At 39.0% G+C, this 23,153-nt stretch overlaps 1 protein-coding gene across 1 annotated transcript in view; it reads left to right on the plus strand.

Annotated features, from left to right (window-relative positions):
* Window positions 1–15,089: 15,089 nt before the first annotated feature.
* Window positions 15,090–23,153, plus strand: part of CCAR1 (cell division cycle and apoptosis regulator 1) — a 39,335-nt gene continuing 31,271 nt past the window's right edge. Inside the window, exons 1-2 of the mRNA XM_044420460.1 lie at window positions 15,090–15,224; window positions 16,466–16,586. Of these exons, the coding sequence (XP_044276395.1) occupies window positions 16,514–16,586 (73 nt within the window). The 5' untranslated portion in view covers window positions 15,090–15,224; window positions 16,466–16,513. The remainder of the gene's footprint in view (window positions 15,225–16,465; window positions 16,587–23,153) is intronic.

A 23,153-nucleotide genomic window follows, 5' to 3' on the forward strand; every position in this document is an offset into this window, starting at 1 on the left:
AGGAGGTGTATAAGTAAGGAAGACTGGGATAGCTCAATGATATTTTGCCACCTGAGCCAGAAGACAGGCTGATGCCTTCCCATTTCATGTATAGAAGCTGATTCTTACTTCTTCCATGGTAACAGGACAAAGTCCTTAGCCAGATCAGAGAGCAGCAGTCTTGCTTCAGAGGTATGGGAAGGCTGTGTGGCACATAAGGCTTTGTCTCTCCCAGCATCTGCTGCCTGAGGTGGCTAATTCCCTCTGCCAGAGAGTACTGTGGCCCTAAATGATGCCGTTACCACAAAGCTTTAACATCAGGTACGGTCTTGGCAAAGATCTGAAAACCTGTTATACTGTTACTTAAATGATCCAACATCACCTGATGCTGTTCTTGCAGTTCTCACGAAAAGCAACTCTAGAAGAAGACTTGCAATTTCTAGGGGCTACCGTCACATTTTTAGGTGGTCACTCAGCATGTGCCTAGTGGGAGGAAAATCAAATTCCTCAGTAGTAGTAGCTGCCAGAGACTTTCCCAGCATGATGATGTAAATAGTCAAATGTGCTGTGGCCCACTGAATCATTTGGGAACAGCTGAAACGAAACAGATGCAAGTGTTCAGATCAGCTTGAATAGAGGACCACTGGGAGGCCCTTGTTAGATGTGATATATTTAATTTGCCATGGACAAAAAAGTTTGTGAGAATCAGACCTTATATTCAGATAGTGGAGTGTAATCAGCTTACCTTGTCACCATTCTAGTTTAAACATTAGGAAAAGGAAACATGTCCTGTCTGGAATACTGTAGCATCCTACTGCTGTCTCATCTTCCTCCTTTTTGTACTGTTTGGTTATCTGAATAAGCCAATCAGAATATTAGCCTTGATAAGGCTCATGCCATGCAGTTCTATTCAAGAAGTGTGGAATTTCTTGATATTGACTGGTCCAGCTCAAATCAGCAGTCTCCAAATTAAATGGTTTATAATGATTGTAGGCCATAAGGGTAAGCTCTTTGGTTATACCTGTCTCTCTCCATGGTGTATATAAATTCCCAAGGTGTAACCAGAGACTGAAATTTTACTGATAACATACTTGATATATATTGTAGTGGTGCTGTAACAATAATGTCTAGATCTGCTTATTACAAAACCTAGACATGGTGCTTTTGTTTTGTTTTGTTTTTTCAAAATGTCTACCATGGTTGCGTGTTCAATCCGAAAAGATTTTGGTTTAGGGGGAAAAATGTGAATTCTGTTGTTTACCCTTAGTTGCCTGTGATTCTAGTCATGCAAAAACATAAATGTGGAACTCACACCAACTATCTCACTGTGGCCACTTTGCATACGTGTGGCCAGATCCAGGGCTTCAGCAGTATGGCAAGAGATGGCATTTCCACTCACGGAGCTCTCCTAGCTCTTCTCCAGCCAAACAGATAATTGCCATTATCATCTCTAACAGTACAGGTAACTTGTTAAGCTAATGGAAGAGCAAGGATGGGGTGCTTGGAGTCTGCTACCTCCTTGTCCTCCACTGGTGTAGCAGATGATTGGTGTTGTTAGAGACACTGTTGACAATATGATGTGATGCATGCATGGTGCAAGAGTGCAGTACATAAAGTCTGGTGCTCGGTGCAAGATTTCCCCTGATTAGCAGCCATTTGTGCTCCCAGCTGGGCAGCTCAACAAACTTGCAAATAGTTATCAAAGAATTTTTGCCGGTCAGTGTGTTTTTGAAGTGTCGTCATAATCCGTGGCATGTAAGCATAAAAACATTTCCCCTGATTTCTGTGGAGCCTGAGCAAGCCCAATGTAATGAGTTATGACTGTGGACTATGATCATTTAGTCACTTGAGGAATCTGATGAACATCACCAAAATTCAGCATGACTGAATTTTGGAGCACATTCCATCTCTAACTCATAATACAATGCCATTGAAACCATTTCTAAAGTCTTTATGCAATAGCCCATTGAATCAATTGGAGGTATAATACTAATAATAATCCTAATCCTAATATAAGAAAAAGATAATTTCAACCTGGTCTATTTTTAAAGCAAACTTTGTAAAAACAACAACACCCATAATGCTGCATTTTTGTTAGTTCAAGGATTGTTTAGTTCAAAGAGAGGATATATAGGGATTGTAAATAATCTAAAAGTCGATGTTTTACCATCATTTTGTACCAGCAATTTTCTGCTTCTTGAATATCTGTATACATTAAATTGTTATGGTATTTTTGTGTGCCTTAGATTTACATTTAAAAATTTGTATATTTTTTGTGAGCCTAAAAGTAATTAAAAATAACAGCTGTCTGTACAGTAACTAAGTCTGTGAATTCGTCCAGCTAATTCACCTGTGCAGAATTTTTTAGTATCGCTGTTTAGGATTTTAAGCTTTATGTTAGTTGTTCTGTGGAAAGAAGACTTGCAAAAACGGTAACAGCTGCCTATGTAGAGAGTCTCTAACTTCCTTCTGTCATAGTTGTGCCCAGTCCAGAAGTGTTCTTTCTGCTTTCAGTCCCTCCAGAGTGAAAGTATTGCTATTCCTTTGTAAGTTTAAGTTGCAATCTTATACACAATTGGGAGTATGTCCCACTGAACTTAACAGTGTTAATGTCTCGGTAGGTATATTATACGAGTTGTACTGTTACCGTGCAAGATTCTGGAGTGCACACAATGAAAAATACAGCAATGATTGATGAAATTCTTTTTTATTTCTCCTCTGCACGTACAGTACCTCCTACTAAGTTTATGTGTAATGAGAAAGTTTAGATGCTGAAACAAACTAAAGCTGAAGAGCAGGAATACATCCAATTAGACTATCTCTAAAGATCACTTCTTTAGTGTCCTGCAAAGTTTTCACTTCATATACAGTAAAAAAACCCATTGTTTCATGGATAAAAGAAAGTGAACCTTCAAATGACAATGCTAAAAGGAGAGTCACATGAAGTGTGTATCCACATGAAAGTTTTAAGATAAGAGTGCGTGATCCATTTTAGCAGCTAATACAACTTCATTAAATTCATCAAGATACCAAAATGTTTAAAATATACCGTAGCAACTGAGATTATTATTCATTATTTTTGTTCTGATTTCAGTGGCATATTTTAATTAAGATAAATGTGCAAAAACAGTATTGCTTATAACATGATTGTTGCACCTAGAAAATGATATAGTCAATTGTATTTTATAATACCTTATGTAACTGCTGTTTTATGAGGAAATTTTGCCTGTCAAACATCCATGCAGAGTAAGAATTGACAGCTACTTACTGTACATACAGCTGTGTGCTATTTATTGTAGCATTTCAGAATATTTATCATTTTTACATAGAAATTGATGTAATTTTGTGAATGAGCTTGTAGCTGCAATGGCTTCTAATACTATCATCTTGTAATAGTGACTTTTGGGAGCTGTGACAAGCAGCAAATCCACAGACTGCTGCAGCAACACAAATCCCTTTCAAAGCAGTTTGGTCGGAGATCCCCTGTTGCTTTCATTGGTGTCCTTCTAGGCTGCATGTCTGGGGAGACAGACTGGGAAATGACAGGAATCTTTAAAAGCATGCTTTCCGTCATCTGCTGGAATAAACTCCTATTGATGAGGTAATCTGCCGCTTTCAGCCCCTGCAAAGTGCTTAAGGTATATAAATTACTTTGGTCCTGTAAATGATGGTATCTTGGCTTTATTCAAATTTGTAGCTGAAACCCACTTGAGTTCTGTGAAGATATTCTTAGCAGCAAAGTGAAACACGTGGCTTGGTTGCATGTTGAGTTTTTTGGGTTGGTTGGTTTGAACATGTTCATAAAGCTTCGCTTAGACTAGTATGCTCATGGGCTTGCTTTTTACGCATGTACAAAACAACAACAGCTTTTACTGTTGAGTTTCTTCAATGAGATTGTATTTTTGCTTTCAACACCCTTTTTGATGGGGCACCTCAAACTTCAGAAAAAAACAAAAAGCATGACTACAGACAAATTACAGGACTTTACTGTCAACAATGAAAAAATCAAAATTGTGACAGCTTTTATATACCTTGGCTCAGTTATCAATTCAAGTGGAGACTGGAGCCAAGAAATTTGAAGAAGACTGGGACTGGGAAGGGCAGCAGTGAAGGAACTGGAAATATCATAAGGATGTTTCGCTGAAGACCAAGGTGAAGATTATCCACACTATTGTATTCCCGATTACTATGGATGGATGTGAAAGCTGGACAGTGAGGAAAATTGTTGCATTTGAAAAATAGCTTCCTTAGAAGCAAAAATGACAAAAACAGGCTGTCATACTTTGGGCACATCATGAGAAGGCAAACCCCCGTCAAGAAGACATGCTAGGGAAGGTTGAAGGCGGAAGAAAAGACCAAATATGAGATCGATTGACTCCACTGGGGAAGCCACAGACTTGAATTTGGAAGAACTGAGCAGGGCTGTCATGAATAGAACACTTTGGAGGGCTTTCTTTCATAGGACTTCCGTAAGTCATAGATTACTTAACAGCACATAATAACAAAACTTACCTGTCATGATGCACCTTTCCACTTGCAGTACCCAGGATCAGAATGAATGAGAGGATGCTTTCAAAGATGTAGTTCTTGAAAAGCATGAAACTGAGAACTCACTGCTTGAATGTGTGAAAGGAATAATTGATCTGCATAACTGGCATGTTTTGTTTTCCAGAAACAGCTGCTATGAAAAGTACCACATTTTTTCCTGGTATGTTGAGGACAGCCCTTGAACATCTTGCTTTCTGTAGTCCAGTCTAGTAAGGAAAGTATTCATAAGAGTCTGAACAGTGACTCTCATACTCTGTAGAAGCACTATCAGTTACAGAGGATTATTCCAATTCAGGCAGCAGTTAATAGTTATCATTCGCTATTAACTATCTTATACTTGTGATTTCGGCAAATTATCTGGACCTTCAAGATACCAATCTAGTAGAAGTTTGTAGTGTTTAAATCCTATGGAGATTAATGGGTCTTAAATTAGCCATTACATTCTTATTGTTTTAAGCACAATAAGTGATCTCTGGATTGAGGCCAACACCTTAACAGTAATGTTTCTGAGTGGCTTCCATTGTTTGACTTATCCAGCCTTTCTATGTTTCTGTCTATGTAGACCAAAAATAATGTCTTCTTATCATAATATTGTGAGATTGTGACCTCTATAATTTGAATGCATAATTGAACCCAACATTGTCAGTTGCCTAATACACAATTTATCAATAAGTTATTTGAATTCAGATTTTAAAAACGGCAAAATCCAATTTTGCCAGAAATGACTTTCCTCTTTTTTCTTCTGCCCACCTTCCAAAATCTACTCTGGAACATAGTTAGAAGGCCATGAGGGCTGTAGCAAATGCCTGCCCCCTGCTTGCCAGTGAGAGCAGTATTTTGGCAGGAGGAGCTAACTGGATAATACAGCTGCATCAGATTTGTTTAAATGCAACTAATGTTGCACAGGGGGTAGAAGGAATTTGATCTAATTGAAGTGGTTCTTGAGTTGGCCTTCAGATATCAGGCAGTTGACTAACACCTACTAAGTTGTACGGTTAGCTGCTTGTCTATCCCATCCATTGGGTAAAGTTGTCTAGTGAAAATAAATGCTATAGTTTTCACCCTCTAGACAGATTTATTTTCCAAAACCGGAGCTTTGATCCTTCAGCTGTGACTGTACAATTGGCATATTTCCATTTTACTCCCACTTAAGTGTAGCTAACCAGGTGATAGAATTAAATTGATATGTCATGTTTCATGTGTAATTCTGGAGTGGGGAGACTATACATTTAGTTTACTCTAGACTGCTCAACCTGGGAGCCCCTGAGAATGGAAATGTATGGTAAATTCAAATTTTGTGTGGCCAATGGATCTCACAAATAAAATTCCACATGTACAATGAATTGTGCTGTTGAAGATTTACTTAGAACTTCATGACTCTCCCAAGCACAACTGCTTATTTGAAAAAGTAGTTTCAAATGTAATAAACTACAATTTAATTCAATGTAAGGCTCTTAAGTAAATGCAGATTTTTTTAAAAAAATAAACATCAATCTTTATAGCCATCTTGCAGGGTAAATGGGCACTAGAGTTGATACATACAGCATTCTCATTGTTATGTTATGTCCTGTTTGAAGGTTCCTACCTTCAGTACTGGAGCAATGTATAGAAGCCTTATTATAACATGTAACCAAAAAGTCAATTGTGCAATCAATAAAGGCTTGTTTTCCTTGCAGGTTCCTCCCCTTTTTTGTATACTGGCCAGTAAGAGCAAACCATTATGTTTGTCTTTAGTTTTGAAAAGTAGAGACTAAACTCAAAACTCCTAATAGCTCAGGATGTAGGGTTACAACTGTAGATAAATTTTATCCTGTTTTGCCGACAGAAGGAATGTGGTAACTGATTTGTACCATGAGACGGTTATCCGAGCCATTATAGTGGTAGAATGTGGTAGGCTGTATGGATAATTTCCAAATCTGAGCAGTGTTGAATCAACAGCTATTTTGCAAATGCTTTTATGACCTGTGTTCCTTTATATTTAGAGAAAGGGTTGATAGAATTTTATCCAACTTCAAGTAATACAAAGATATTTGTAATAAGTAATTCTTTCTTACCACAGATCAAATTTCACTTGAGCTGGATGATTGTGGTAGGTCTTCCCTGTTCACAAGTCTCTGTAGGACTGACATATGAATGTGGTGATCCTAGAAAGCAAAATAAGAATATTATCCAAATCTGTCATTCTGATTTATACAACTGTGCAGCTGAAGAATTACTCCAGAACTGTATACACATGATGTGTGAATGGGCTTCCTACATAAAACTTTATGATGCATTGTTCTTTGTTAGATTCTGAGATTTTCTTTGGGTAAATTGGACATATTAACCATTCACACAACTGTTTCAGCAGGCAGAGAGGCATATGTATCATTCCAGGACTGCAAAATGCAGCCATGAAGTCAATCAAAGATCCCATACATTAATGTGCTAAAAATGACATAGAATTGGCATTGTAGTGGTATTAATTTATTTTCCTTAAATAGCTTGGGGGATAGCTGACATGTTGGGGTAATCAAAGTTCACTTAAAAAGGAACCCAAGATTACACTACTGTGGTTCTATAGACATGTGCTCTATTCAAGCAGTTCAGATAATCTTGTTTCTGCTATGTATTATATCCATATTTAATGTATTCTTAAGATGTGGCAAGAAAACAATGTTCTTGCTTTTGTGAATGCCATTTTATAGTTCTAGCACAACATGGCAGCTTTGAGATTCTGTATATTGTGTCTTTCAATGCTGAATGTAGCTATCACCCAAGATTTCCAAGCCAGATATGTTGGTAATGCTTTGTAAAATATTATAATTCTTTTATTCACTATAGTTAAAAAACATTTTGATACAAGACCTTATAGTTCCAGTTTTTCAAATAGTGTTTTTAATCTTCACATGGCAACTTATTTTAGAAGTATACTTATGATTCAGAGATGTGTGGCTGGCAAACCTTGTTTCTCCAAGTTTCAAAAGCAACTTAATTAGCTATGTCCCAAAATTGGAATGGGGGACTGTGAAAAGGATGGCTGTAGAGTACATATAAGGGCAAACTGGATCATAATGTTAACCGGAAGCCATGGGTTGCAATCTAGGAAGTGAGAAGTAAGCAATCGTACTAAATATTTACTTCAAACATGTGGCTGAATTTGGTAGAACTTATCCCAAACAAATGGAATGCAGCTATGCAGTCCAAGCCATTGTATATTTACCCAGAAGTAAATCTGAGTTCCATGGAAGTTACAATAGATTACTCTTGCATATGATTTATAGTCTGTCATCAAAAGCGATGAGGCTTGTAATATTTCTGTACATGTATCTACTCAACAATAGGTTGCACTGAATTCAATGAATCATTTTCTAAGATAAATTTATTTAGGATTATAGCCACTGGATTTATATTTTTAAAAACAGGGGATCAATCTTTTATGTTCATCCCAGTCCTAGATGCAACCGGAAACTCACTGCAAGCTTGTAGATGCTGAGTGTCTGCTGCCTCATATAATTCCATCTAAAAATAGCATCCATGGCTACACCCCCAAGCCCTATTGAACCATGCTTGCTTGTTCTGTTGATCATCTAAGCTCAGGTGTGGGCAACTTGTGACCACCCAATGTCTTGGCTTAAACTCCCATCATCCTTCACCAATGGCTATGATGGAAAGGCTCATAGGAGCAGCAAGTCAAGACAGCCACAAGTTAGACATTACCCATCTTGGATGTAGCAATTAGATTCTAGCCTGGCGAAAAACTCTCAACTCAAAACTACACAATCTCATATTTCAGTTGGCCTGATAGAAGTATTGTCCTAACATGGATTTTGAAAAGCTGCAAGCACATTTGCTTGCAAATATTTTGTGGGACTTGAATTTTGTTAGTTCTGTTGTACCGTTTGCAACTTGCTTCTAAGAAAAAGTACATAGGATCACTTTGCATGTGTCATTGCTTTCAATGGATTTTAAAATAACCATTTGACTATATTCCAAATGCAAAACTTAGCACAACTGTATGTTAAGGAAACTCAGTTTGAATTAGCTTAACCACAGCAACCAAAACAAAAAATTGCAAAGCAGAAAAAACTTGAGCTCTGTTGTTGACTAATACATCCTGTACCTTTTCTATGTTGTGTTTTAAAAAAACTGGGATACATGAGATATTTATTTTTCAACATTTAACTTTGATTTTTGGTGTGTGTTTTTTCCTATAACATTCTACTGTATTTAGATATCTGATGGAGGAAGCATTAAAAGACAAACACATTTTTACCATTTACCATTATTTTTAGTTATTAATACATGGGAGGAAAGCACTTCACTATTTCACAATAATTACAGGAAAAAGTAAAAGCTATTTCATTTCTTTGGGGTGAAAGACATTTGAATATTCTCTGCAGAGAAGGGAACGCTTACCAGCAGTACTTGAAGATTTGTGAGTTTTGACTGCATGTTACTTGAAAGATCTTACTAAGCTACTCTTTTTGGTGCACAGCAGTTGTTGTATATGATTTCTTGTTTATGTAGCAAGATACATGGAAATTGTATTGAAACATACGTGTAAAGATTGTTGTTGTGGAGATGGTTTGTTCTGTTTTTTTCCTTGTGTGTGTCATATCTGTTTAAACCTTAAATGTTCCTTTAAAAATGTCCTAAAAGTTGAGAAATTTACTGTCATTGAAAATATATTTTAAATTTTTGTCATGATTTTTTTCCAAAAATATTATTACAGAGTGTATCATTCCTGATAAAACAGAACATTGTGAATGGTTTCAAATAAATTTTATACTTCTATTTTGCACTTGATTGTTTTAATTTTTCTTTCATATGCATCTCAGGCTTTTCTCTAGAATAACTGCATTTTTCCAAAGGAGATTTTGCAGCCATCCCACCCTCCCAAAAGGTTCTAGCCGTTCATAAAAAAAATAGGATGGTCATTTTTTCCTCTTCTGTGTTCCTTTGCTTCTAACAGCTTGGTCTGGAGGTATTAGCAGATGCTCAACTTATCTCCAGACTATTTTTTTAAAAAGTGTAATTCTAGGGCTCAAGTTGCTGTTTAAAGGCAAAAGAACAGGCCAGAACTTGGGGGATACAATATTTGATATCAGCTAGATTGCCTACAGTGTACATGGCCTGCCTCCCTATAAAGGTGCATATTACATGTGGAGGCCAGAGACTCTGTTGCAACATTTCCCAGTAACCTGTTTCAATATATTTTGCTTGGGCAAGAAAAACAAAAGTGGACCTTTTCCTGCCCCATCACAGTTGTATGGAGAACTGTGTGCCTTCTACCAGTGTGTAGACTAAAGATACTGGAAACAAATGGAGTGTTTATTTAATTAGATTTATGAATTGCTTAAAGACACATCTGTACAAAACAGAAGACAAGATTACCTTCCTGGGAATGGCTGTTGGAAAAGATAGGTTTTTCATAGGTGCTGAAATCCTGGAAGGTTTGGTGCTTGCTTAATTTGCCATGGTAGGGAGTTCCATGGAGCAAATTCTTTGATTTTAAAGGTCCTAGTCCTTTCAGTGGTATTTGTTTTGTTTATTGCTAGGACACAATAGCCCCATTTGCTTAAATGATGCTGCATGCTCATGTGCTTTCCTTCATGCATGTGTCCTGCTCCCTCTTCATTTTACTTATATTAGGGCATCAGGTTTTGAGAACTTTCAAGGAGGGTATGTCTAGGAGTGTGAAATAGCAAGCTATTGGAAGATCATCTAAGGCTTACAGACTCTGTAGCATTCATTGGGCAGTATGCAGTACTGCTACTATCCTTCCTCTTGTTCTGTGGAACTGCTGTGAGCACAACAGGAACAGTGGAAGCTGCCCTCTAAGTGAGACGTTCAGATTACCAATAAGAAGGTCCCCAATTTGGGGGTGGGATTGACTATATTTGGAACTGTGAGAAAGGGAGGAGGGCACCACCACAAACTTGAGTGCCCATTCGCAAAATGGCAAGAAGCTAAATATGAGTTTACTTAAATAAAAATGAATCTGCATGATTTATACCCCAAATCTCCACTGAAGATTACTTTGATGACTATACCCTGCAGAGTAAAAATCACAGCTCTGACAGACATGGCAATATGCACGAAACCATCTGAAGCTTGGGTCTTCCTAGATCTTCATGATTTGTGCATAGAACACCAACAAAACTACCATCAAATCACAGAATATGTCTGTACTGGGTTTCAGAAAGGACATTTCTCCAATCCCACATAAAGGTCCTAAAGAATGAACCAGGGGTGTTTTGTATGCATTCTACCAACACTTTCTACACAAGGCATCCTTCAAGAGGCTATGACTTCAAGCTTAAGGGCTTCAGTGCATGATCTGGGAGAAATTTTCTCATGCTTAAACAAGTGGCCTTGAGTTTCTATTTCCATTCATAAAGAATGCATTGTGAATATGAATTCTAAGGGTGTGTCTATTTTTTCTTTTTTACTGAAAACAGCAGTCCAGTCAATGTTAAATACCTATGTTCCACAGATTCAATAAGGCATCTTTTTATGTGCTTATTTTCACCCTTTGAAATCAATGGGGCCTAGAACATGTTTTATAGATGGGGATACACAGGTATTTTCTGCCACTTGTTACACTTTAAAAAAAATTGGTGAAATGTAGCCTTTCTTAGAAAAATAGACCTGGCCATAGCTATGCTCAACCAGAAAACAGTGCTGCAACTTGATCCATGCTGGGTTGCCTTTGAAGAATATTAGCAGACTGGTGGAAATTATAAATTAGATTGCTAAGTAGGGGTAGTAATACAGAATGCATTTAATGACAATGTTCAAGTTAAGCTGGCTTCCATTCTGACCTGGAGCACAATTTGTTGATCTTGTTCTGTAAATTCTTTAAAAGCACGATCCAAGCATGTTTAAACAGAAAAAAGCCTATAACTTCCAAAGAGAGCCAGTGTGGTGCAGTGGTTAAGAGCACAGGTTTTGGACTCAGGTCTTCTGGGTTCTAGTCCCTGCTCAGCCAGTCACAAATTCTTAGCTTAATCTACCTCAGATGGCTGTTATTGTAGGGATAAGACTGAAAGGAACAGAAGAATCATGCAAGCCATTTTCAGTTCTTTGTAAGGAAGGTGGGATATAAATCAAATAGATAAATAACCATAGAAGATATAGGACTTTTGTCTAAATAGGCATAGGACTGAGTCACAGGCTCCCTCTTGGATGTTTTAAATGTTGTTTTCCCTGCACTCCATTCTATCCCTTAATGGAGTCTGATGTAATACTAACGTAAATGTTGTGACTGCTTTCATCTGTTAATTTGGGACTGATGAGTTAAACACTGTTTAGGAATTCTTGAGATGGAATGGTACAAGGCAGTTGTTTAAAATGAATTAGAAGTGTTGAGCTTTGGTTGGATCATGCTTCAAATACTTTCAAGGGAAAGTATAATTGCATGATGTTACATCACTTGAACAGGAAAATGATAGTTAAATATTCTTTAACCAGTTTGTTGTTGTTGTTAGTCACGAAGTCGTGTCCGACCCTTTGCAACCCCATGGACAACATTCCTCCAGGCCTTCCTGTCCTCCACCATCCCCCGAAGTCCACTCAAGCTCACACCAACTGCTTCAGTGACTCCATCTAGCCAGCTCATTCTCTGCCGTCCCCTTCTTTTGTCATCTATTGTTCCCAGCATTAGACTCTTCTCCAGGGAGTCTCTCCTTCTCATTAGGTGGCCAAAGTATTTAAGTTTCATCTTCAGGATCTGGCCTTCTAAAGAGCAGTCAAGGTTGATCTCCTCTAGGACTGACCAGTGTGATCACCTTGCTGTCCAAGGGACTCGCAGGAGTCTCCGCCAGCACCACAATTCAAAGGCCTCAATTCTTTGGCGCTCAGCCTTCCTTATGGTACAACTTTCACAGCCATACATTGCAACTGGGAAAACCATAGCCTTGACTATACGCACTTTTGTTGGCAGGGTGATGTCTCTGCTTTTTAGTATGCTGTCTAGATTTGCCATAGCTTTCCTCCCAAGGAGCAAGCGTCTTTTAATTTCTTGGCTGCAGTCCCCGTCTGCGGTGATCTTGAAGTCCAGGAAAATAAAATCTGTTACTACTCCCATTTCTTCCCCATCTATTTGCCAGGAAGTGAGAGGACTGGATGCCATGATCTTAGTTTTCCTAATGTTGAGTTTCAAGCCAACTTTTGCGCTCTCCTCCTTCACTCGCATCAAGAGGCTCTTTAGTTCCCCTTCACTTTCTGCCATGAGAGTGGTATCATCTGCATATCTGAGGTTGTTGATATTTCTCCCAGCAATCTTAATTCCAACTGGTGATTCATCTAGGCCCGCCTTTCTCATGATGTGCTCTGCATATAAGTAAAATAGGCAGGGCGACAGTATACAGCCTTGCCGAACTCCTTTCTCAATTTTGAACCAATCAGTGGTTCCATGTCCAGTTCTCACTGTTGCTTCTTGACCCGCATATAGGTTTCTCAAGAGACAAATAAGATGGTCTGGTTCTCCCATCTCTTTAAGAACTTGCCACAATTGGTTGTGATCCACACAATCAAAGGCTTCAGCATAGTCAATGAAGCAGAAGTAGATGTTTTTCTGGAACTCCCTAGCTTTCTCCATGATCCAGCGTATGTTGGCAATTTGATCTTCTAGTTCCTCTCCCTCCTCAAAATCCTGCCTGTACTTCTGGTAGTTCTCGGTCCACATACTGCTGCAGCCCAGCTTGTAGGATTTTGTGCATCACTTTGCTAGCATGTGAAATGAGTGCAATGGTGCGGTAGTTTGAACATTCTTTGGCATTGCCCTTCTTTGGGATGGGAATGTAAACTGACCTTTTCCAATCCTGTGTCCACTGTTGAGTTTTCCAAATTTGCTGGCATATTGAGTGTAGCACTTTTACTGCATCATCTTTTAAGATTTTGAATAGCTCAGCTGGAATACTGTCGCCTCCACTAGTCTGTTGCTCAGACTTCCTAAGGCCCATTTGACTTCACATTCCAGGATGTCTGGCTCGAGGTCAGTGACCACCTCATCGTGGTTATCAGGGACGTTAAGCTCTTTCTTGTATAGTTCCTCTGTGTAATCTTGCCATCTCTTCTTAATCTCTTCTGCCTCTGTTAGGTCCCTGCCATTTTGGTCCTTTATCATGCCCATCTTTGCATGAAACATTCCCTTCATATATTGTACATTTATGGTTGGCATCAGTCTCCCTTCCAGGTTGGGCTCCTGTACCTGTAACACGTGCATAGTAGGCATTAATCAACAAATGAAGCTTTTCTCAACAGTGCATATATCGAAAATAGCTTTAGGTAGCATGGTTCTGCCTGTTTTATAGGGGCAGATTTCATCATAAAAGATGGCTGTACCTATTGCTGATAGCCTTACGTACAAAGCCCTATGTAAACAGGTATGAAAAAAATCTTACCAAAAGGTAAAGAAAAGCAAATAAGCATCGGGCAGCAACAGAAGTAAGGAAGATGGGGAGGTATGAGAAAGTGTGGAAAAATGTGATCAGTTACAGGTATTATCGCTTTGCTGCAGTGAGGATCTAAGCGGATGATTTTCCCTAGAAAAGATAAGTTGTGCAGAAGAACTTAAAGGAATGAAAATGGACCTGAAGTTCTATTTCAAAAGCTTGTTATGAACTTTTAATGCCTGGATTTGTGGATAAAGGGGAGGTTATTAGTTAACTAGCAAGCACACAGAATCGTCAATAATGGAAAATCTACCATTTTTCATTTTAAAATGGCATGCCAAAGCAAGTCAACTAAATAAAGAAAATCCAGCATTACTGAAGAGAAAGTGAGAAGAATCCATGTGGCACAGCGGTGCAAATTCAAGGCACAGAACCTGTAAGATGCACATAAACATTGAAATGGAAGGATTTCAATCTCTTTAAAGTCGGCTCATGGTTTTTGACAACTTCGGGTGCATACTGACTTTCTAGTAGGAAATGGAAACAGGATGGGAGAGAATTGCAGTCGGCCTGGGACCGAGTAGGGAACTGGAATTGAACCGAGGCCAAAATAGACATATTTCTTGTGGGTAATCATATTAAGTCTGTTACAGCAAAACCACCACCATAAAAGACCAACCCAATTTACTTTCAACGTGTGGTCCAGTCTTAAATACCCCTGCTCCGCAGATAGCAGGAAAAAAGGCAGGGTATAACTATAATACACAAATAAAATCAGGATCGGAAGTCTTGCACCTACTCTAGAATGTATGTGTGTGTGTTTAAGACAGAGTTGCTAGACACACATTTTAAAGCAATGCCAATTTTGGCTTTTGGTTTTGCTGCTTCAGGCCCACTTTTTCCCACTTAGATTTTTGACCGGGCTGCACACTGCTGCCCAAAAGTAAAATGGAGAAAGAGCTACCTGCCTCTAAGTAAGATGGAGACGGAATACTACGTCATGAGAATCAACAGATGGCCTTTCCTATCTCCTCCTTGCTTCTCGATGATTGGAAGAGAGAGCGTTTCCTTTTGCGCATGCGCACTATAACTCCCTCAATTGTTTTGGAGACAGTGACCCTATCATGCCGGAGCACGTGTGCGTGGGAGGAGAGGACGTGACTTTGAAACGTCACTAATGTGCGCTGCGGCTGAGCTAACGAACGCTCCCTGTCCCGACCTCGCGCTTCCATTAGACGCATGCGCAGTGGTTTCCTGTCTCGGGGTGCTGGAGGAGTTCGAAATGGCTCCTTTGAGCCCCTTTTCTGCCCGCGTCAGGTAATAAAGGCTTACTGAGAAAGAGGTGCGCCCGCGCGTAGTAGTGAGCCTGGTTGGCAGTTGCATAAGAGAGGTGGCCTAATGATTCCCAGAACAGCCCTTGGACGGGCTGGGTGAAATGAGAGGGGAAGAAGCTCTCTCCGGGCGGCAGGCCTCAGCCCCTCATTGTTGCTGGAGGAGGCGCGTTCCCCCGTCTCTTGCTCTTCAGCAAGCGCGTGTCCCTCCCCTCAGCGAGAAGGTGGAGTGCTGGCAGTCCAGCCCGGAAGAGGCCTACCTCTCTCCTCTTCCCCCAGCTTCTCGCCTCCGTTCTTTAGGGGAGAAACGGATTTGCAGGGGAGTTTCTTTTTTCCTCTACGTGTTTTCCTCTCGCTCCCGTTCTCACGTTTCCCCCTCTTAGGCCTTGTTCGTATGTGTGCTGCTCGCATTCGCATTTTTGTATTTATTCTGGTAAGGGTCTCTTTACATGTACGGCTTTACAGTGGGACTCTACGCAATCAGACTTGGACCTAAGTCTCTTAGTGTTCGGTTCGACTTGCTGTCAGGTGCACAGGACTGCAGCCTCACTTCCCCCTTTCCATTGCGTTTGGCACTTCTGGTGCTGGCTTTTTCATAACTTAATATTTTAAAGGGATTTCTCCTCATCTTTGTTCTCCGAATTGTGTTCAGTAAGGGAATGGTTCTTATTCACTAAAAACATCACTGGGTTTGGATGTATTGCTTTAATAAAGGCTCCTGCTTCAATTCACCTGGTGTTTTTTCCCCTATCAGACTCTGCATGCTTTTGTACAACAGCTCTCCTGAGTTGTCTGACTGCACTAGGTTTCACTGCTGTTCGCACCTGGAAGACTTGCTATTTTATGGCAACACCATTTAAAAATCTGTGAGAGAGTTTAATTTCCATGAAAGTTTGCTGGAAAGTCAACATTATAGACCTAACTAAAAGACAGATTTCCAGATGGTCTTGGTGGTATGTTATTTTTAGGAGTGTTACCACTGTATATTGCACTTTTGCCACAAAAAGTTATTAATTAGGTAAATTTATATGAATAGCCTTACAGAGCAATTTCAAAATATATTCAGAAACATTCTGCTGAAATTTCAGCTTCTGTCCTCATCCATAGCTGTGATATGTATAAAGCACATGGGAAAATAGTCTAATGCAATACATGGAAGTAGGAGTAGATTATAAAAGGGTATATAAATGTTGGTATGAAGTAGTCATAAAGCTGTCTTTTTAATAGATCATAACTGTAGAAGACTGAAACAGGAAAAGAATTTTGTCTCTCACCATGGCTCAGTTTGGAGGGCAGAAGAATCCACCTTGGGCTACCCAGTTTACAGCTACTGCAGTATCTCAGCCAGGTTAGCATTTACATTTCTTCTTAAGCACTTACTGCCGCACCAGCTTCAGTCTGACATCCTGCAAGGTTTCATTTTATTTTGTCGTAGGAAACATAAAAACAATATTCTGTTATTTCTGAAACAATGTTCTGAAACTTGGATGAATTAAATATCTATTAAGTGACCCTGTGTGTGTATACATTTTGAACAGTTTTAATAGAAACATGAGGGAAAAGGAAAGCTGGATGGCAATCTTAACTTAGGATTTTCTTTCATGTGAGAAAGAGGGAGTGTGTGTGTGTGTGTGTTTGTTTTAAAGATTGGCCTTACAACATATGCATGTTTCATCTAAAGTTTTTCTCATGCAATTTTATATCAGCTGGACCTGTTGATAAATTACTCAGCTGTCAATTTAATTGGTAGTCTTTAAATTGACAATTCTTATATGTTTCTTTGTTTGTATGAGGAAATGGCAGGAAAGCTGGATATGTTATGGAAACTAACAGGATATGTTAACATTGGTGTACTCTGTGTGTAGAACATGAAATAGCATCATTCTTAACAATAGTTGCCTATGTAAATCAAACTCCTGTTCGCAATGTGAACTGCATGTGCCATAGAGTGAAGATAACCATTTTAGCTTTTGTTAAGCTAGGCATGCTGTACTTTGTTCAAAAGAATGATTTCCTTTGTTCACATAACATGTTTTTCTATTTGAAGGTGCAAGCATACTAAGCTTAGGGAGCTTAGTTGGCCATTTTGCTAGAATATTTCTAGCTATGTTCTCAGTTTCTTTGTAACAGCATTAAGATTTTGGAACATTGAAATTCAGAACTAACAATGAGTATCTGAAGAAGCTGCAACTTGGTTTGCCTGTGAGTGTAGGTATATTGATATTTTACAGATGACAAGTTTTTTTTCTGTTGTTGCCTTTGGCTAAGAGAAAAATAAAATTGAGCTAAACTAAAATTATATAACTATGAAGGATTAGTTAAATTGGAAACAAGCAGTTATGTGGCAAGGCCTGATATGAAATCAGTTATGATTTCTGAACTGCTTTATTTGGAAATATGAACTGTTTCTGCTCTTAGATGATCATGTGGAGCCCTATATGCTGTATTGAAACACATAATATAATTTGGCAAAGATGGTAAAAACTTACCTGCTTGCATACCCTTAAGGTTCATTAGCTTTCAGCTCCATTTTTATCTTAACTATGTTTCATAACTTTATTTGAATAAACAGTCAAGAATGTATGTTATATAAGTATGCTAGTATTGTGCTAGTATTAACATTCAAAGCCCTAAATGGTCTGGGGCCAGGTTTCTTGAAGGAACACCTTGCCCCATATGTATCTACCTGGACCCTAAGGTACTCTTCAGGAGTCCTTTTCCTGGAGCCCCCTCCAAAAGGAAAGAAAAAGGGTGGCCACCAGGAGAGCGGCACCACAGCTATGGAAGGAGCTCCTGAAAGAGGTGTGCCTGGCTCCCACTCTGTTCTTTTTGGTGCCATGTGAAAACCTTTTTATTTGCCCAGTATTTTAATAGTTAACTTTGAAACTTTAGTTTTTAATACTGCATTTTATTCTATACCACTGCTATACATCTGTGCTGATTTGGCAGTTGCTGTGGTTTTATTGTCTGTTGTCTTATGTTTTATGCCTTGCTTCTGTTTTTTGACTTTTGTTCACCAACTAGAGAACTTCAGGTGTTGAGCGGCATAAAAATGAAGTATAAACAAATAAATGCCCAAACTGCTATTTTATTGTGGCTAAGTAATGCACAGTGAAAAAGTCTCATGTCATTGTAAACCATGGCTGTATCACTTTTTCAGCCCCAAGGCCCATATCTGGTGTTGGCTGGAGGCTGTACATTGATGCAAGCACATATGCACATGTACCATCCTTCCTTACCACAGAGGCAGTCTTCCTCCACACCAGGGTTTTCCCTACCTGGCCCCAAGAAGGAATCTGTACCTTTATGCCCCATTTGAGATGAGGGGTTGGAGATAAGGGAAGTATTTCTCTAGTTTATGCTGGTAAGGGAAACCCCCGGTTTCTTCAACTAGAAGCAGCACAGAAAAGATAAAGCCTGCATTTATCTCAGAGTCCTCAAGAGTCATGATTTAGTCATTCCTTCTTTAAGCCATGAAATAAACAGTTTAGGGCAGGGGTCCTCAAAATTTTTCAACACATGGCCAGTTGAAAGGCGGCGGCAGGCACATGCACGGCTAGGTGGCGGTGGGCGCGGCAAGGCAGTGGCACCCGCAGGCATGGCGAGTTGAGTCCAGAACCCCTGAGGTGGGCTGGATAAATGGGCTTGGCAGGCCGGATTTGGCCCTTGGGCTGTAGTTTGAGGACCCATAGTTTAGGGCCTGGTTATCTAAGGCACCATATCGAGCCTTCCTGGACCTTAAGATCATCTGTCGAGGTCCTTGTCCAAGAGCCCCCCTTGAAAGAGGTGAGGAGGGCTAGTATGAGGAGAAGGGTCTTTTCTTCCGTAGCGCCCCACTTATGGGAGGTGCTACAGCAGAGGTGTGCCTGGTGTCAATGCTTTAGTTCCGTCACCAGGCCAAAACCTTTTTATTTACCCAGTTTTAAAATTGTTAATTAGTGTTTTAATTTTAATTATTTTATATCAAGTACAAGCACTAAGGAGCTTTTCGTTATTGCATTGTCGATTGGATTGTTTTTAGATTTTTTTTTTGTGTAGACCATTATGGGATTTTTAGTGAATGATGGTATAGAAAATTTTTAATTAAAGAAAGCAAGATAGGAATAATCAGCATGCTATTTACTGCTGCTTCACCTTCTCCCTCTCTTTGCATGAGCAAATAAAGTATTTGACAAGTTACATTTCATATGATATCTGAAAAGTAACTTGCTAAATAATTCAAGAGTAAGGCAGACATCATCTCTCAGCTACAAAATGCAAAACCATTCTTATGAATCCATATAAACATGGCAGCAGACAGCAGAACTTCACTTTGTAACATGTCAGCTTCTTAATTAAAATAAAGTTTCTAAATTAAGAAAATAATAAAAAATAAAAACTGCCAGGAAATCTGCAGAATACCAAAAATGGTATCAGCTGGGAAATTGGTGCACATGGGCATTAAATTGATGACTCAAGGCTTAAAAGCATATGCAAACATTGGCAGTAAATAAAGTGAAGTTTTGACATATCAGTACTATTTTAGGTGCTTTTCTCTGAAATGTTTCTTTCCATGGTTTTCACATTTTTAGAAATCTTCACTTTTAGTTATCATCTTCTTCACCTTCTGCATGGTTTGAAAATGGTTTGCAATCTGAAACCATAAGAAATCCTGGCATTAGGCAGGACTCTGTACCTAGTAACCTACTAGAACTGGATATGCTTGCTTGCTCTTAGCTGAGCTTTTTTTTTTTTTTGCTCTCAATTAAGTGTTCAAAGGGAGATGGTGTTAGAATTAAAGACAAGTGTGATTTGCAATGTTTTGCATAATTGAAGAAAAGAACCACCTCCTGATTATTTCTGAACTGATTATTTTAATGGCTTAGCAGTATCAGGCTGGTAATTCAACATTATTTTGATTACAGCGTCTCTTATTTTTAACTTGAGTATGTATTCCAGAGATTGGAGCAGAGAGGAGCAGTAATAGAAATATTGGTTTACAAAGTTCACAACATAGGAACATATCATTTGTGAAGAGTATTTTAAAATTCTGTACACATATTTTGGGAGCCAGTATTTGCAGTCATCTGATGACTTTAGTCTAGAAGCCAATTATTGATACATTCAATTATAGAGAACAGATGTTTATGGATTGTGACTGGTTACTGTTTCTCCCTGTTCCCTTGGCCTAAGCTTTTGATAGATTGAAGAGCCTCCCAAGCAGAGGAGCACCAAGTAGTTAGAATTTTAAATAATTTATGCCATGCTTTGTTAGATTACAGAGTAATTTGCAAAAAATTACAGTACAATTTACACTCCAAATAAAAAGCAAAATGTTATGCAATTAAAAGACAGTAACTCTTTACATAACACTTTATGTCTTAACTCCTCCTGCTATGTATCCAGGGAGAATATATACTGTTAAATTGAATATATCTGTGTTCAATAACATTGTTTGAGCCTTGGGATGTGTACAGTGGTTAACAGGGCTTGAACATTTGTAATGTTCATCAAACCACTGCATCTTGTGCCCACATACTTAAAGTTGAAGGGAGGGTTTTGAAGACTAGATCACTGTCTAAAATTAAGTAGTACACCAAGTCTTTCAGGTACTTTCTAAGTGACATGTTCAAAGGTAAGAATAAGAATATTAGGACTGAGCTAGCTAGCAGAAGGCATTCAGTTAATTTGTCATCTTACTCCCTGAAAACTAGAGGAGTTTCTTAATATGCCTGCCAGATTCACAACCAAGTGGGATTCCCTTGTAACAAGACAGTTATACAACCCTCCTTCCTTCCCAGTAGTATCCAGTACTGCCATTGGCCCCATGTACAACAAGAAAGAATCCTTGCTTGCAAAATCAGAAGCCACCCAAAGTTTCCCCTTCTGGAACGAGCTAATTACAGAAATTGCAGATGGGTAACCAGCTGATTTGTCCCATTCCAGAAGTGATAGCTTCAGGTGTTCTTTGTTGCACTATCATGTTACTTCCTCCTTATTGTACTAGCAGTCATTCCTACCATCAGAGGTGGTAGATTGCAAACACTGGATACTGCCTTATAGACTATTCTTGAAAAAGAAACTAGAGTAGCTTAGGATGATGCAGGTAGTATCGATGCAATGATGATCCTAGTATGAAGTTTAATTGAGAACTTTATTGAAAACCATAGCAGCAAGTTCTGTAGACCTTAAAGTTAATTAAAAAAACATAGATGGGAATAACCAACATGGGTGGGTTGGCACAACACATTAAACCACATTTCATTGCAAGTTATACAGTGTAGCTTATGGCTTCTTCAGCTCCAATGAGCCTAATACACAATCAGGCACGCTGTGGGTGGGGTCACCCTTCTTTTTGGCCTTCGCATTGGTATTTCATGAGATACCGTGAGGGGATTGAGACACCCGCACACTCTGCTACAAGCCCTTTTAGGCTGATTGAGGCTTGACTCTCGCTGAAGCCCTTTGAGGGGTTGCCCATGCTTTCTTCCAATTAAAAAAATTACTCTTCATATTTTTGTAAATACTTGTAAAAAACAGTTTGCTTGGGCTTTTTTTTTTTTTTGGCTTATCTAGCACAACTGTTAATGGCTTTAGTTACATAGAAATGGCAGTTGGGTCTATGGGTTGGTAGTGGACTAGGAGATGGCAACATACACCCACCCTGTCCACTGCCCGCATCAGTATACAGGTAAGTCAATTCCTTCCCCCTTTTTGGAACATTTGACAGCAGTCATACTCAACCTATTCATACTTCAAATGCCTAGAGAGGTCATTACTTGTGAAAGGAGACCCTCAAGCCCTGCTTCTGCTGCTGCTTCAGTAGGGACTCTTGTCCTCTATAGTTTGCAAGAGTTGCTGAGTTGCATCCATTTTTAAGGGCTTCTGTGTAATTCTTAGCTGTTCTGGATTGACAGTGGTTTAATAAAACATGAATATTTGCAAAAATAAGGTGCAGGAAAAAATATGGGCCAAGCATAGGGTGTGCTTCCAAGGTGGTGCTGGGGGATAGTGGAAGCTGGATTCACAGCCTTCTTCACAAATCTGAGTATTTTTTTATTTAAAATTAGGCTGTGGCAAGCTTGAAAGAGGGGAGACCTCTGCCAACTGCCCCCAAGTGCTATTTGGGACTGGTGCCTACCAAGTCGAAAAAGCCATGTGTTGTCTGGGTGTCATTTATAACTGAAAAATTAAACCTCACTGTCAAACCATTATAGGTTTGCATGACAAGACAGCCGCCTGTGGTTTATAAGCCACAGTGGGTTGTCATGTTGCATGAGCACAGGCATTGCATCTGGTGGCAGTGGGAGGATAACCTACAGTGTTTCTTCCACATTTGGATTTTAGATTTAAACTGTATTAATTGGCTGCTGTAGCATCTGACCTGAGTAAGTCCAGAAACAGTATCCAAACTGTCAAGTATGCAAACAAAATGAATGTTTTCTTCCATATTATGATGTGGTGACAGTACTGAAATGTTGAAAAAATGAGCATGAGTTGGAACATTCCCTAAATATCTATCAGTAAAAAATATATTAGGTCAATAATTTATAAATGAGTGAAAGAAAAAACTGCACTGAGAAGCTTACAGAGAAGATTAAAAAATATCCTGCCTCCTTCAATTCTGCCAGTTTCACTATTTCTTGATTGGCCTTTATTTAATAGAAAAGTAAACTGCAAATCAAATCAGTCAAAAGAATTCCCAGAAATGCTATAACTGAGTCTTTCCATAGAAGGCTTATTACATAGTTTTTCAAATCATTTGAGGGAAATTAAGACTGGGTAGCAATAAATAAATGTCTTGTACATGCTTTATACATGAATATAAAAGAAAATATTACATGATCCAGTGCTGTTTGGATTTGGGGGTGGGGAAACAAGAAGAGGCTTCAGGAGAAAAACAACTCTGTTTTAGTTTAGCTCCCCCCCCCCACAC

Source organism: Varanus komodoensis, unplaced genomic scaffold (genome assembly GCF_004798865.1).
Source record: "Varanus komodoensis strain SLA01 unplaced genomic scaffold, ASM479886v1 scaffold11, whole genome shotgun sequence".
Taxonomy (NCBI): Eukaryota; Metazoa; Chordata; class Lepidosauria; order Squamata; family Varanidae; genus Varanus; species Varanus komodoensis.